General features: G+C 40.0%; 1 protein-coding gene across 1 annotated transcript; it reads right to left on the bottom strand.

The window, feature by feature from the left end:
* Window positions 1–364: 364 nt before the first annotated feature.
* On the bottom strand, window positions 365–14,446 carry LOC128225677 (sushi, von Willebrand factor type A, EGF and pentraxin domain-containing protein 1-like). The gene is made up of 33 exons (XM_052935586.1): window positions 14,383–14,446; window positions 13,538–13,699; window positions 13,254–13,424; window positions 12,950–13,117; window positions 12,600–12,761; window positions 12,131–12,298; window positions 10,505–10,672; window positions 10,035–10,202; window positions 9,554–9,715; window positions 9,083–9,253; window positions 8,673–8,840; window positions 8,239–8,403; window positions 7,667–7,822; window positions 7,283–7,450; window positions 6,897–7,064; window positions 5,905–6,072; window positions 5,538–5,705; window positions 5,160–5,327; window positions 4,743–4,904; window positions 4,461–4,634; window positions 3,893–4,060; window positions 3,600–3,767; window positions 3,187–3,348; window positions 2,901–3,068; window positions 2,590–2,754; window positions 2,319–2,474; window positions 2,027–2,197; window positions 1,744–1,911; window positions 1,373–1,540; window positions 1,062–1,223; window positions 772–939; window positions 454–621; window positions 365–387 (listed from the first exon to the last, which is right to left on the bottom strand). Exons 1-33 carry the CDS (start codon window positions 14,444–14,446, stop codon window positions 365–367), a joined length of 5,244 nt encoding a protein of 1,747 aa, XP_052791546.1.
* Between the last annotated feature and the right edge of the window lie 214 nt (window positions 14,447–14,660).

Genomic DNA, 14,660 nt, shown 5'->3' with positions numbered 1-14,660 from the left:
ATTGTACCGCTATCAGGAGCCGCGAGGTTCAAACAAGCAACTGCAAAAAGAGTTATCACATTTGGTTTAACCAGTATGTATTTTGATAATATTATAAGTTCTCAATTTACATATACGAGAAAATTGACAGAATGATAATCACAAAGTTATCATGGTAGTTGATATTTGTAAGTAGAAAACATAAAAAGTGCAGCTATCAATTAAAGTACTCATTTTTTTCCTAATCTGTCTACTTATTACATTTGTCAAAATGACTAAAGATGACTACATTGGACACTGGTTTACTGTTCAATCATATTTGATGGGGAAATTTTTTGACGCCTTATTATTTTTATTTCTGTGTACTCAGAGAAAAAAACTTGTATCACTTGGTGATGTCAGAATGTCCTAAAACAATTAGGCAACGAAAAAAACACAAAACATATATACATGAAAGTATTGTAATACACATACCACAGTTCGGAGGGGAACTAGTCCACGTCCCATCTTCAAGACACGTGACGACCGCATCTCCTTCCAGACTGTAACCCTCGCCACAAGAGAATGAGTAGCTGCTTTTCAATCCATCTGTACCAAGCGTACTAGAACCATCCGCCACCCCTAACACATCGCTACAAGCAACTGAAATATTTGCAAACAAAGATTGCAACACTTTTTTGAAGAACCGTTCGTTTTAACCATAAAATGCCCTTATTGCTATAATGTAAATATATCTAATTCATGATAAAAATACACAAAGACGTTGGTAATATACGGTGGTAGTTTACTTACCACAGGTTGGAAATTGTTCGTCCCAAGATCCATTGGAGAGACAGTTGACTAAAGAGGTACCCGAAAGGCTGTATCCGGCCTGGCACATAAAAATTAGACTTGAAGACGTTCTGTTCGTTTGTACGGTAACGTCTCCGTCGTCTACTGTTGGTGGGTCTCCGCAGGTAACTAAATTGAAATATAACTTTACAACACATAAACATTACAAATGTTTAATAACTTAAACCGATCATCAATTTATTTTGAATTAATGGACACATTTTTCAGAGACAAATTAAATAAAATCATACCACATAGTTGTCCATCTGCCGACCATTCTTGGAAATTTCCGAGGCATGATACACTCTGCTCCCCTTGTAATGTAAATCCTCGGTCACAACTATATTCTGCAGACAAGCCATCAACTGACACGGAAATTGAGCCATTTGCTAGGCTGGAGGGTTCAACACAAACTGAAAAAAATAGTATAAGCTCATTTATCGAATAAGCGTGTAGCTGAATATCATTCTTTTTAACTCTTAATTGTGTTATCTCCATCTAACCTAAAATAACATGTATTGGTCTGAAATCAAACAAAAATGCTAAACGCCTTTTCACTTACTACATGTTGGTGCAGTCGAGTTCCAAGACCCTTCTGTGCCACACACAGAGGTCTCATCCCCTATCAGGTAATAGGCCGCATGGCACGTGTACTTTGCTGTGGTCACAAGACCATCGCTAGTGACTGCCATGAAGCCACTGTCTGGGGCATCCAGAACCGGGCATTGAACTGAAAAATATAAACAAAAAGCTAACATGAACAAAACAAATGTTTTATTCGTTATAAAGAAAACAATTCATGTTGGAGTAATAATTGTATTAAATTCAGACTCTCATTACATGAAAAGTGGAAACTACTGGAACAAGACCAGTAGCGTACAATCGAACCAACATTTAGAAAATTGTTGTGTCGCATAAGAGATGAAGACCTACTGCAAGATGGTTCTTTGAAGCTCCATGTACCGTCATTTCTGCACGACAACGTATCTTGTCCGACCAAAGTGTAATAAACATCGCAAGTAAAACTTGCCGTCGTCGTTTGGCCGTTCGTTTGCAATTCCACATGTCCTCCAACAGGAACGTCCAATGCCGAACAGGCCACTAAAATGAACCACGGCAACATACATATGTCTTTCAAAAATAATCAGACATTCAGCAATCATATCTTCCAAAATTGCGTGATTAAATAACACGGGTATACGATAATTATTCATACCTCCACAAGAAGAAACTTCCATATCCCAGGCTCCATCTGTATTGCAGGTGAGTGCGTCTGGTCCCGACATGGTGTAGCCCACGTCGCATTTCACCATTGCTAATGTCTGGTAACCATCCGTGGTCAAATTTATTGAGCCGCCAGTTGGAGCCGTAAGTGCATCGCATGCAACTGCAATGTTTATGACATTATTCCTTCACAAGTAACACTTAATGTACCACACATATTTGTTTTGTTATACGGTGGCAATCCATCACTTGCGAACAAACTTATAAACATTTCTTGTACCTACCGCAAAACGGTTCTATGGAACTCCATCCAGATCCATCATTTGAACACACTCTTGTGTTCGGCCCGTTTAAAGTATATCGCTGATCACACAGGAACGTGATGACAGACCCATTTGAGGTAAACTCGCCATTTGCAAAATAAGCCGGCGGAGAGCACACTGAAACAGGGTATATATTTTGCATTTACTGATAATTGCTTTGACAAGTGTGAGATTGAGTACTCAACATATGGTTGAAACAGTCAGTGAATCTAGAACATATGTTGACACCTACAGCATTCTGGTTCCGACCCCGAGTATGTGCCCCCACTGCATTGTCTAGTTGTTTCCCCAGATAAGAAGTATCCGGTTGTGCATGTGTACGTCGCTAAAGAAGTTGAACCATTGGTTGTCAGAACAACTTCTCCGTTGGGTATGACATTAAGAACTTCGCAGCTCCCTGCAAAACAAATTGGTGTATACCAATATCAATATGTATCTTAATCATTGTGGTCGGTGTTTTGTGTTTTGGAGGGGGTGGAAACTGGAGTGAAATAATACAAACATAAATTCATTTCACTTTAAAGTGACACGATTAAAAATTACCGCAGGACGGCGGCGTAATATCCCAAGCACCCGTATCATCACAAATGCCGATGAAAACACCCTGGGCACTGTATCCAAGGTCACAGGAAAACGTCACTGATGTAACCGTTCCATTGGATGTCAGTGTAACATCACCGTCCGACAATGACTGGAGGTTGTCGCATTTAACTGTAACATATAAATAAAAATAACGTTCGTTTTAATATCTGTACCAATATAAACAAGAAGTGGGAGTCATGTTAGTGAACATATCTAGTGTAAAAGCGTTAGTACATAAGGAACTTACCACACGTCGGGGGTTGACCGCCCCATCCTGATCCGTCACTACCGCACGTTCTCATATTATCACCAACCAGTGTAAACGAGACGTCACATTCGTAAGATAGGGTCATGCCGTCCGCGCTTATGGTGAAATCGCCATTTATCAGTGAAATCGGTGACTCACACACTATAAAATATATATAACATTGCCAACTCATTGACATCGACAGCAACCATGACACAGTGTCATGCTTAATTAAGGATTGATCGCATTTTTTCTTGCGCAATAATGGAAATAAACAAAGACCTCATAACTCCTTGCGTGTTATAAAATATGAACGTCTAACTTTATCTATACAAAAGACTAGGCGAATGTAAACATAATGCTATAAAAACTACAAAAAAAACTTTCACGAAAAGAACTTCATAGTCACCAACCACATTCGGGAAATCCATCGCTCCACGAACCGTCCGTTCTGCACTCAAGACTGTTAGTGCCACGAAGCATATAGCCGGATACACACTCATACGTTAACATCGTTTTCAATCCATCACTGAACATCAATACGCTACCACTGGATATTGCAGACATGTCTTCACACTCCACTTTTGGGACAGAAAAACAGCATCACAATTAGCTTTTTAAAGAGAACATAGAATTATAATGTCAAATATTTCTCAGATTTGTCACAAATGAAATAAGAAAGGGATTAACAGATAAAACGCCGTACCGCATATTGGAATAGGGTCAGACCAGAGTCCGTCTACGCCACAATAACTGAGAGGGGAACCTGCAAGGGTGTATCCAGCGATGCAGGAAAATGTTGCTTCCGAAACACTACCATTAGTGTTAATGGACATGTTTCCATTATTTGGCTCAGTCAGGGGATCACAGCTCACTAAAAAGTAAACGTTCAGTGAGAAACAAACAAAACTTACATCATGAATAAAGTAAACAACGAAATATAGAATGTATAAAGAATAAAAGATGTGTGTGGTTGGGGTGCAATATGTGAGTGGTTATAGCGGTGTGTGTGTGGAAGGGGTGGATAGAGCGTTGATGACGGTGGACGAGTAAGAAGTCACTCGTGCTAAACATAGACTGTTGGAATGTACCGTTATCGGTGTGGACTTAACGCTTCAAGCGTGTATTACTTGACGTGTAAACCTTATGAACCAGTGTATTGTCGAATAGTAATAGTTAAAGTGTGACGTGGAAGAGATGAGATTGCTATGCAGCATATTCCATTTCAGGTTCATTATATACGACTTCCTTGAACACTCAAAAATATGACGTACCGCACGAGAAGCTGTTGACGTCATACGTCCACGCCCCGTCCTCTCCGCATTGCAACTCGACAATTCCATCAAGTGTGAACCCTGACCCACACGTCACAGTTAGCAGTGTAACTACACCATCAGTTGAAACGCTGACGGTTCCTTTAGCAGGGCTCTCAAAACTATCACACTGAACTGAAACAAAGCCATATTGACAACGGTTGCAAGACATACCTTGAAATAACATATTCTTATTTGTTCACAATAATGCATCAATTGCCTGTTATCAATTCAATTTCTCACCACATGTCGGTTCCACGTGGCTCCATCCCTGTCCACCCATCAAGCACGTGCCTTCAGCAGTTCCGTTCAGATTAAATCCCTGGTTGCACGAATACGCTGCCGTTCGACCGTCAGACGATAAGGTCAGTATGCCGTTAGTGATTTGTGCTGGTAGGTCACACACTGAATAAAAAAGTATTGAAATATTTGAGTCGAAAAAGACAAGAATAGTAGATTGACTGTTAAAACAAAGTTATATAAACTCATGGGTTTCATTGGAATGGACGTTTCATCATACAAACAACTGATAAACCAGAAACCGATAAAATTTATCCTAGACATTGTGGTAGTTTGTTGTCTAAAAACTATTTTGTGACTAAGGTGACAGGCAGTCCCTATTCATCCGAATGTTTTAGATACTTTACAATAAGGCCTAACCACACTCCGGTTGATCACTGTCCCAGAGCCCTTGAGTAGTGCATGTGAGGACTGCCTCTCCCTCCAGATGGTAGCCCGCTTCACACATGTATGTGACCAACGTCACTGAACCATTTGTGGACATTGACTGTGTGGCGGAATCTGGGGCAGTCAGGGTGGAGCAAGAAACTGGAACAAACACGGGTAGGGTTTGATAGGAAAGCATCCATTATAATATTCCAATGTATTTTTGAATTGAAGTGTACTGATTGGTCTTTAAAATCTGAAAAACGCGTACAATATATGAAGAAAATGCATAGACATCTTGGAAATCCTTGTGTTTAAAAGGAAAGCAAAAGAAATAGAAATGGTCTCAAAAACAATAAACCATTCTCCCACCACATAATGGTTCAGTTCCCAGGTACGAGCCGGATAAACCACAAGTGAGTTCGGACGAGCCTTTCAGTGAGAAACCGACGTCACATGTAAAGATGGAAAACGTTGCTACTCCGTCAGTAAACGTGCTGTAACCACCGTTAGTAGGACTCGATACTGTCTCACACATGACTGTAGAAAAAAGAGTGTTGCAAAGAAAACTACGTCACATAGAATATAAATTCGGAATTCCATTCAGCATGTTTATTGCTCGGTACACGCAATGCACATGTAGCTAAGTCTGCCCTCATGAAGACAAAACAGTAAGGCATAATATATGTAGAAAATCATGTTGATAATAGCAACACAAATTAAATTCAGTATAGCTTACTGCACGACGGTCCAGTTGTATTCCAAGTGCCGTCGCTACGGCACTGTGCTGTGGCCGGACCGTCCATCGTGAACCCAGCAGCGCAGGTGAAAGCGGCTTCAGTCACCAAACCATCCGTTGACGTAGATACTGATCCACCGCTGATGTTTTGGATTGTGTCGCAAAGAGCTAGAAAGGTTGATATACAATATACGACTCTTGGTATAAAGTCATAGTTATGCTATGATACAACCATGTGTACATATATGCAAATTATCTCCAACCAATCCCATCTTCTTCCTCTCCCCTCTCGTTGCCCTCACCTCTTTTCCATCACTTCTTTCTCCGCTCCCCCTCCATCTATTTATCCATTCTATCTTCATTCCTCCTTTTCTTACCCCTTTACCCAATCTCACCATCTTTCAAAATCATTAAAGAGAGTGTTGTGATTATTTTTATTACAAACATGTATTATACCACTTCAAAACATTGTATCCTTTTTAAAAAGGTGAGAGCCAGGAGTATCGTTTAAGTTTAATTATCTATGTTATTTACCTTCTCTTCATATTAGACAATTCAACAATTACCAGACGTTCACAATAGCTATATGCCTAAGCAACCGGACATCATTTGTATTTAGTCTAAGAAGAAATAAATATAATATTTACTGCATGACGGTTGTTGTCCAGACCAGCCCTGTCCATCCGAAAGGCAGGTACGCCCTGGGTCTCCGTCCACCGAGTATCCGAGAGAACAAGAATAGCTTATGACGGTTCCGTCTGCCGATAAAGTTATTTCGCCGCCTGTAGGAAACTCAGGAACGACACACGCTGAAAAGGCAATGGAATAATACCCGAACGTTCTTTTTTGCAAAACAGTCATTTAAATAATTGCAGTTAAAATCGTAAAGAAAAATGTTTCTCAAAAGGCAATAATTAAAAATCAATTCTGGAGATATGACGTTAAGTGATAATACGTACGAAATGAGGACGGTTATTTGGAATGATACGTACAGCAAGTTGGTGAATTGCCTGTCCAGACCCCGTCAGTGCCACAAGTACGATTCACCTGGCCAACAAGTTCATAGCCCTGCACACAACTGTAAACCCCTGTTGTTGATATCCCGTCAGTCTGCAGGAGGACCTCGCCACTGTCCGGGGCCAACAGTGTTGGACATGAAACTGTGAGATTCGAACATTATTAAAAACGTATATTGCAAGTGACATGATATCGCACTACCATGTTAAACATATTATATATTAACTAGTCACGGGATAGCCCTTGACAAACAAAAACACAAGGAATAGGATTCAATACATTATTTTGGTAAATAAAATAGGTAATCATCGAAGTGATACAGCCCTATTGATCGCCCGACAAGATAATATTCCCTATTTACCACAGGTTGGCGTCGTGCCGGACCATGATCCATCAAGGACACATTCGAGAACCGGACTTCCCACAAGCGACGCTCCGGCTGGACACGTATACGTATACATGGTGAAGCTGCCGTCTGTACTCTCTGACAATGATCCTCCAGATATATCTGATATCGCCACACATTGAACTAGAAAAGCATTGATTAATAAATGTATTAACCATATTTTATTCGGTAAAAAATAAACATTAGTTTGTAGTTTTTATTGAACTCACTACCGTATATGGAATCTACAATCATTTTTGTTTAATTAATTCACACTCGGATCAAGAGTATTCACTTACAGAGTATCGTTGTTGAATCAGTTGAAATATTTAATTCAAACTCAAATATCAAATCACTTACTACACTCTGGCACATGACCGCTCCAACCAGATCCTCCATTAAGACACTGAGCCGTATTGTTTCCATTCATGGTGTAGCCAAGATCACATAAAAATGTCACTATCCGTCCGTCTGTCTGCATCTCCCCGTTTGCTGGAACTCCAGGGTTGTCACACACTGAAAAATACAGAAAAGAAAAGAATAACGGTCATCAGAACGCAAAATTGTTGAAATTAATTACACGGCATATTTGGATATTTAGAGAATAAAAAAACGCCTTAATGAGATTTGCAATGAAAGCGTTACAAAACATAGTAGGTGACATGATAACAAGCAGTCTCAAGTCTCAGACTCAAGCGGTTAAATAGCAAAAAAAAACTTCTGACTTTTCTTCTAACGGAGAACTGATGCAATTATATTACTAACTGCAATGGTACAGTTACTAGTGATTGCATATATATTTATAACAGGAATGGTAGAATAAAGACGAGTTTATTGTAATTTAATAAAAGGGTTTTTATGAGTCTTGTTTTGGACTTAAGCCTGTTCGTAATCATGGCCTCGGAAGGCAATACATCCATGGGTTTACTCACAGCATTCTGGTATGGGGTCCCACGTCCCGGAGGAGTCGCAGACCATGACATCAGCACCTTGCATGTAATATCCGTCTAAACATTGTACAGACAGGTAACTCGCGGTTCCATTCGTTTCTAGCGTGTATACCGAGTTTTCGATAGTAGGGGCTGCGTCGCAAGTGACTAGAAAATAAAGAAGTATTTTAACGTTATGTACTTTAAGCATTTAATACCAAATGAAAGACCAGTTAATGACTGTGTGCTAAGCAGGAGATTTATTTAAAACAAATGGAGCATATTGAATGAAGGAATGGAATGCGTTATTTTTGTTATTACCCTTAATGCATATCCTTTCAGTGTTTTATATATGTGTATTTACTTCAAAACGGAACCATTATATCACGGACAGTATTAAACGATCTTCCCAAATAATATTGTTGAATTAATCTTACCACAAGTTGGAGTAGGTTGTGACCATGTCCCATCTTTCAGACAATAGAGACTTTGTTCCCCGACCAGAGAGAAACCAATATCACACGAGAACGTCGCCCATGTAGTTTCGTTGTCTGAGGTCAGCAGTATGTCACCATTCGCGGATGATTGCAACTCCATGCAGAAGACTACAAGTATATAATGTGTTGTGATTTATAAAAAAAAGTGATTTCATGTTGAAAATAAATTCCGTTTATCACAGAAAGCGGCTAACACAGAAGCCGTTATAAAAGTGCAGCTTGATGTAAGAAACAACAAGCATTGCATAGAAGTAGGACATTGATCGTAAGATATGGTCTTGATATATTTAACAATGTACAAAATATTTACGAATATGTTGGTGTTATAAACAACATCCAGGGAGACCTACCACATGAAGGGAGCTGCTCAGAGTAAGAGCCATCTGGCTGACATGACAGTGAAGGATCAGTTGCGGAGACCGTAAAGCCGACGTCACAGCTCACGGTGGCCTGTGTCGTAGTGCCATCTGATGTCAGAGTCACCGTGCCATTTGCTGGATCGGTTGTAGCTACACAACCGACTGTGAATTGAAAACAAAAGATGTCGTGGATCAATATATTCGATTTTGAAATAAATGTTTGTAGATAACAGGTCTTTTCAAATGTACATGGCATTATAGTAAATATGTTATCGTTCACTGAAAGTGCCATCGATGACAATCTCATAATGTAGGTTAAATGCAGAAAATAAAGCTTAAACACATGCTTCATAAACAATTAAAACAAATGTTAACGGTAAGATAAAACAACATTTGGATGGTGCTTTAAATATATTCCAACACATTCTCGAACCAATCGCAACGTTTGGGACATCAACATACCGCAGATAGGGTCTATGTCGGACCATCCTGTACCGTCCAAGGCGCATGTACGTTCAGCTGGCCCATCTAAGCTAAAGCCAACATCGCAGTGATATTGCGCTGTGTAGCCATCATATTGGAGAATGAACCCACCGTTCTCCGGCGACAAGGGAGCATCACACACTGAACATAGAAACACATTAACTTTGAAGAAAGCAAAACAATAACAAGTACATTACTGAAACTTATTCAGATTTTTTTTATGAAAAACAACAATGAACAATAGCATCGTCAATAAGCTTAATTAAAACATCATTATGATTTTGAAACTAATGTTGACCCAAAACAAAAACACTGACGATCAATCCAAAAAAACTTGGCAAGATCGAAAGAGTAGTCCAGTAGCAAACATGTTTATGGTATATTAAAGCAAACAAAAGAACTATAGTGCTTTTGTGTTTAGCTAAATTGCTCTGCTGATACGCTTAGCAAGCAAAGTTACCACAGGTAGGGTCTGTCGAGTTCCAAACGCCGTCACCCTGGCACAGCCTAAAACTGTCCCCTTGTACATAGTAGCCGCCAGCACAGCTGTAAGTTGCCATACTGTTGGTGCCGTTGCTTGTTACTACAACAATGCCGCTGTCGGGACTGGTAAGAGATGGACAAGAAACTGGAAAAATATAAAACATGAAAATTATGAAGCGCGTGGGCAAACCACGCATTGTACGTCTGAAGACATCGGTCTTAGGCAAAGTGCAAGAACGCCACGCCAAAAGAAGCTTGTAATCAGAGTGTTTCGGTTAACAAATAAAATACCTCTATGGGTCACATCTCATCGTCGGAACCTGAGTTTTTGAGGTTATTCAGGCTACTCTACATAATAACAATGGAGTTATATATGTAATGGTCTGGGTAATGGGGTAGGCGTTGCAGCGGAAACACTACCTTTTCGAAGCGAACAATTGTACCTACCACAGGACGGCTGCTGCTCGCTCCACGTGCCACTAACTGTGCATGATGTTTCGTGCACTCCGTGCAACAAGTAGCCGACCGCACATTGGAATGCAATCGTTGTTGCTAGACCGTCCGATGTTGTCGTAGTTTCAAGTCCTTCCGTTTGTACTGGATTTGTGCAAGACACTGAAGTAAAAGATAAGAGACGTAAAATGATACAGCAAAGTTACATGAGTAATGCTTATTTAAATACCTACTGGATACTATTCAATGAAATACTCGACGACGGCGTAAACGACGAAGTGAAGGCGAGGTCGTCAATCCAAAGATATGACATATTTACTGTTTTTATGCACAAATTATCACTCTGAAGCGTTTTTCAACTTTTCTTCAAAAAAGTCGATCGAGCACTTCAGCGGCCTTGCGGCCTAGCGGCGTGAAGTTAGCGACCTGGCGGCCTAGCGGCCTAAAATGGTTTCCTATTTCAAAGCATGTATACATGCATTTTCTTCTAAAACAATGACATATTAACTGTTTGAATGCACAGATTAACACTTTGAAGCTATTAGCGATAATCAACATATTTTTTTTCAAAAGCGTCGATTAAGCAGTCAGCTATTTCAAAGCATTAAACATGTCTGATCTTCTAAAACAATGATATATTTACTGTTTTTATGCACAAATTATCACTCTGAAGCGTTTTTCAACTTTTTTTCAAAAAAGTCGATCGAGCTCTTCAGCGGCCTGGCGGCCTAGCGGCGTGAAGTTAGCGCCTGGCGGCCTAGCGGCCTAAAATGGTTTCCTATTTCAAAGCATGTATACATGCATTTTCTTCTAAAACAATGACATATTAACTGTTTGAATGCACAAATTAACACTTTGAAGCTATTAGCGATAATCAACATTTTTTTTTCAAAAGCGTCGATTAAGCAGTCAGCTATTTCAAAGCATTAAACATGCCTGATCTTCTAAAACAATGATATATTTACTGTTTGAATGCACAAATTAACACTTCGAAGCTATATAATTAGCGATTATCAACAGTTTTTTTTTTTTAAAGCGCCGATTAAGCAGTCAGCTATTTCAAAGCATTAAACATGCCTGATCTTCAAAATCAATGATATATTTACTGTTTTTATGCACAAATTATCACTCTGAAGCGTTTTTCAACTTTTTTCAAAAAAGTCGATCGAGCACTTTAGCGTTTAAGAAGAAACTGCATGTATACATGGTTTGAAATAGGAAACCATTTTAGGCCGCTAGGCCGCTAGGCCGCCAGGCCGCTAACTTCACGCCGCTAGGCCGCTAACTTCACGCCGCTATTCCGCTAGGCCGCTAGGCCGCTAACTTCACGCCGCTAGGCCGCTAGGCTGCTAGGCCACTAGGCCGCCAACTTCACGTACATGACAAAATAAACTATTTAAAGATCCACGTCTCGATAGATTTTTAATGAAATATTGTAAAATTGATGATTTTGTCGTCTTACAATGAAATTCGAAGTAGTATTCTGAATAAGAAAATATTGATGACCATAGCTAACGTTAAATAAAACTAAAGCGCTTTTGATTTATAATGTGTTTGAGATTGTTATTCAGTTATTACAATATCTATAAATGTGAAAAAAAACACAACAGATTCTCATACCACACTGTGGGACGCTGAAGGACCACGACCCTGAGGTGCGGCAGGTTAAATGGTGTTCTCCTGCCAAGGTGGTGCCCGTCTGGCAGCTGAAGTTGGCATGTGTTGAGGCACCGTCCGTCCATAGGAGTGCTGATCCACCAACCACAGAGTCCAGCGTGCTACATTCAACTGAAAACGGGTACGGTAAGTTGTTGAAGAAAGCTCGCGTAGTTTAAAACAATGCTTGAAAATTCTGTTGTCAAATATTTAAAGAGGTTAATAAGATTTTATTACGATTGTGACAAATAATAACCAACTCGGTAGGTATATAATGCGTTTTATCACAACTGAATCGTTTATTTTGTGAAGGGATGAAAGCGAAATGGTTCTAGGTCACATAACATAAACAGACAAAACCTTTTCGCTATTCTCATATTCTGACTGGAAAGGTGCATCATATTCAAACGATAATTTCTTTCTAGGTACATACCACATGTCGGGGCATCACCAGTCCAGCCCGTGCCGTCGAGACGACATTCTCGTTGGCTAACGCCAGACAATGTGTTCCCGACGTTGCACGTATAGTCAGCCGTAAGTCCATCCGTCGAGACGCTCACTGCGCCGTTCAGAGGCGACGGTGCTTGACTGCATACTGTGATTCGAGAAAAAAAGACGTAAAACGACAATGATGGGTCGTTTATTGAATGCGTTCAGTATAAATAATAAAATGCATAAATATGATATATAATTACTTATCTACTGAAATCAATCACTCCTCATTTTCGTATGCAGTTACAGTTCAAAAAATTGCTTAAACTGGAGTTAAGAAATGCAACTCACGGCAGACCGGCACATCCCCGTCCCAAGAGCCGTTAATAAGACAGTTTCGTTGCTGATCGCCAAACATCGTGTATCCGGTTAGACAGGAGTAGATGGCGTGACTGGAACTTCCGTCGGTCTCAATACTGACACTTCCGCTTGCCGGGTTAGCCAACGTCTCGCATTTAACTATATAATACAAATCATACAAAAAGGGATGTGCTTGGGACATCAGCAATTACAAAGTTAGACAAACACAACAGTATTGCCAACTTTATTTGCTATAATTACTTGGCGGGTAAATACATGGAAAAGAATAGATTACCACAATCTGGAATGCTGCTGCCCCAAGTGCCATCGGGTAGACAAGAGACAGCCGTGGTTGCACTAGAGAGGGAGTAGCCGGCTGGGCAGCTGAAGGCGGCTACGGATGTCTGCCCATCACTCGTCACGGATGCACTACCTACTGAAGAGGCGGCCAACGGTTGACAGCTCACTGTAACAGAAAAACAAACGAGAGTAACATATAAGTTCGTAAACTAAAGGTATAGAGATTTCCTAACCGTGGAAGATTGAGGGTTGTACTAAATCATTTGAGGTTTACTATACCACATGAAGGTTGGGGGTACAGCCAACCGGTTCCATCACTGCTGCAGTTGTTCTCTGCCTCACCGGCCAACGTAAAGCCCACATCACAGGTAAAAACCATCGAGCTGCCATCCGAAGACACCCAAACACTTCCGTCGGATGGAGCTGCCTGAGCGTCACACACTGGGGTAAAATGACGTGAATATGGTAAATGGTCATTCTAAACTGGTCAAGTCTTATTTACAAACTTTGACTTATGAAGGGTCTATTATCAAAACATGTGACTGCCGCCAAGAACAGGCAACGGAGCACCTACATGATTGCTTTGCTTTAAAGCACTGATAAGTTCACCTAAGTATTTAAGATTTCGAAAACAACACTTAATGTAAGAATATTGAAATTAACTATATGAAATACCAACTTTTATGTACGTCCGATCAATAACTTTAGAAGCCTTTATCCAATTTTCACCGATTTTGGTCAGAACGTGTATGGGCGTTATGTCTTGGACCAGTTCGATAATCAGCTGTATAGTTCAATTCACTTGAGAGATGTCACCCTTTTATTATATAAATTACTTATATAAATCGGTATTGCCCAAGCCATAATTAACTTTATTCAATTATCACCAAAGTATCACCAATGTGTATTGGTAGAAAATCTCGGTCAGGTTCGAAAACCAGCTACGTCGCACCATTCATTTCAAAGTTATGACCTTTGAATTTGAAAAACTCTCTCTCTCACTAGAGAGAGTGTCCGCTTCTTTAATTTGACTAACGTTCAACCAATCACCAAAATTGAACGGGCGTACAGTTGGCGCTCTTGTCTGTATTTTTAGGGTAAAACAATGACGAGTTCATACATACCACAGTAAGGAAAGGTGGAATTCCATTCCCCACTGTCCGTGCATGTAAGAGAATTGTCACCCATGACGTGATATACGGATCCACACGTCACTGAAGCCGTAGTTTCGACACCGGATGTTGAGAACAATACGTCCCCACTGTCAACAGTCCAACTTAGGTCACATTGTGCTGTAAGAGATAAATTGAATTACGTTTTCATAAATTAATCGATGCATGTATTAGAACAAAGCACTAAGCACATTTGTATATTTTTTTAATTTTAATAATTCATTTTAACT

The sequence above is a fragment of the Mya arenaria genome, chromosome 3, assembly GCF_026914265.1.
Source record: "Mya arenaria isolate MELC-2E11 chromosome 3, ASM2691426v1".
NCBI classification, from domain to species: Eukaryota; Metazoa; Mollusca; class Bivalvia; order Myida; family Myidae; genus Mya; species Mya arenaria.
Note: the sequence above shows the minus strand (reverse complement) of the source record. Positions and strands in the feature narration are given on the sequence as shown.

What these genes read in the sequence shown, in the direction of transcription:
- LOC128225677 (XM_052935586.1), bottom strand. Translation starts at nt 14,446, where the DNA reads ATGGGTGACAATTCTCTTACATGCACGGACAGTGGGGAATGGAATTCC. An exon ending in GGAAGTTTCTTCTTGTGGAG is followed by an intron (nt 1,912 to 2,026) that starts GTATGAATAATT and finishes GGTTCATTTTAG; the next exon opens with TGGCCTGTTCGGCATTGGAC. An exon ending in CGAACAATTTCCAACCTGTG is followed by an intron (nt 622 to 771) that starts GTAAGTAAACTA and finishes CAAATATTTCAG; the next exon opens with TTGCTTGTAGCGATGTGTTA.